General features: G+C 40.9%; 1 protein-coding gene across 1 annotated transcript in view; it reads left to right on the forward strand.

Moving 5' to 3' along the window:
* Nucleotides 1-1,729, forward strand: part of LOC102200743 (elastase-1-like) — a 4,376-nt gene extending 2,647 nt beyond the window's left edge. The window contains exons 3-6 of the mRNA XM_013909965.1: nucleotides 36-241; nucleotides 421-563; nucleotides 1,299-1,448; nucleotides 1,668-1,729. Coding sequence (XP_013765419.1) covers nucleotides 36-241; nucleotides 421-563; nucleotides 1,299-1,448; nucleotides 1,668-1,679 — 511 coding nt within the window. The 3' untranslated portion in view covers nucleotides 1,680-1,729. The remainder of the gene's footprint in view (nucleotides 1-35; nucleotides 242-420; nucleotides 564-1,298; nucleotides 1,449-1,667) is intronic.

A 1,729-nucleotide genomic window follows, 5' to 3' on the forward strand; every position in this document is an offset into this window, starting at 1 on the left:
GCAAATTGGGGCATATTTATTCTGTATCCTTAAAGACTTAATGATATTTTAGAAGATGAACAAAACGTGTTATTCATTGAAGTGACTGTGTGCTGGTCTCTCAGGTATGACATTGCCCTCCTGCGTCTGACATCTGATGCTACTCTCAATAACTACGTCCAGCTCGCCGCTCTGCCTCCTGCTAACCAGGTTTTGCCTAACAACAACCCCTGCTATATCAGTGGATGGGGTCGCACCCAGAGTGAGTCTGACATAAGGATATCATGCATTTACACTATACAATAAATTATTCGGTGCAGTGCTAGCATACATGGGAAAGCAATCTGTAAGAACCATAAAGTCAAGAGAGGGTTTTTTCACCCAGATTTTTTTCAAGACACAGTTGTATTGTGAGTCTTTTTTCTGTACTGCTGTACACAGCTGGAGGTCAGATCTCCGCCCAGCTGAAGCAGGCCTCTCTGCCTGTTGTTGACCACAATACCTGCTCCAGCAGCGGATGGTGGGGGAGCACAGTGAAGACCACCATGGTTTGTGCTGGTGGCGGCAGCAATTCTGGCTGTCAGGTGAGCCAAGAACATTATGAAGTATTTTAGGCCAGAGCGATTGTTTCATGCTTTTTACTTAGCAACACTTTGTTGTTTAAAGTGTAATATCCAGGAGTGTTAAGTTGGTAATGCGTAAATAATTTATTAAGTCTTTTGAATCCGTAATAAACCATCAGCAAGAAAAATAGGTTTGCTATGTGGTTAATAACCTTTTAGGGTTGAGATGAGTTAAAATCTAGAACTTCATTATTAGCTACAAACAAAGATGAACACTGTCTTCATTCATTGTAATATTTAACAAACGTTGAACCTTGTTTTTTTAAGCTCTTTAGCAAACAGGTGTGTCAGCCCTAAAAAATGTTTGGGTATAAACAGACAGGAAGAAACGCTGGAAAGAAGTTGTTCTATTTCAGTCCCATGTCACTGTAACAGAGTGACATTTAATGTCTCCCACTGAGTTGGAAGCTGACCCCTTCCTGTCAAGGAAGATATTTTGGGGGGCACATGTGGGATTACTTGCTGCTTCAGCAGGGCATAAGTCACTTACAATAATTCAAGCAAGTGCTTAAGCTGCACAAAGTGCATGTTGTAAACTTGTGTTCTGCACAAACTTGCTTTAGGCTGACTGAGATGTTAGCTGGACATTGGAAGTTGGGAAGTAGTTAAGTGCACTGGCAAATTTGCTCTTGACTTTACCCAAAATGCATAAATGATTTTTTTTTGCTTGTCTGTGATGTAACCTTTCGAATGCAGGGTGACTCTGGTGGCCCCCTGAACTGCAGTGTTGGTGGCCAGTATGTTGTCCATGGTGTGACCAGCTTTGTGTCCTCCTCGGGCTGCAATGCCTACCAGAAGCCTACTGTCTTCACCCGCGTCTCTGCTTACATCAGCTGGATGAACAGTGTTAGTATTTTATAACCATTAATATAGATCACAGCATTTTAAAACACTGTGTTTGAGTTACTGTGTGTGGTAATGTTTTATTAGTCTTACTAATGCAGTAAATAGAAGATTTCATAGTTAATTTAATCCATTCAATTCTTACAAATATTTTTGCAGCATTTTGTGCAGGTTGATTGTTGTGGTAATCATGTAATGATTCATTTGTCCTTGCTTTGCCAGATCATGGGTTGAGAAGAGTGATCATCTCCATGGAAACACTCTGGATTCACCTCAGTTTCTTA

This window comes from Pundamilia nyererei, unplaced genomic scaffold (assembly GCF_000239375.1).
Source record: "Pundamilia nyererei isolate P.nyererei 1_Seehausen unplaced genomic scaffold, PunNye1.0 scaffold00034, whole genome shotgun sequence".
Taxonomy (NCBI): domain Eukaryota; kingdom Metazoa; phylum Chordata; class Actinopteri; order Cichliformes; family Cichlidae; genus Pundamilia; species Pundamilia nyererei.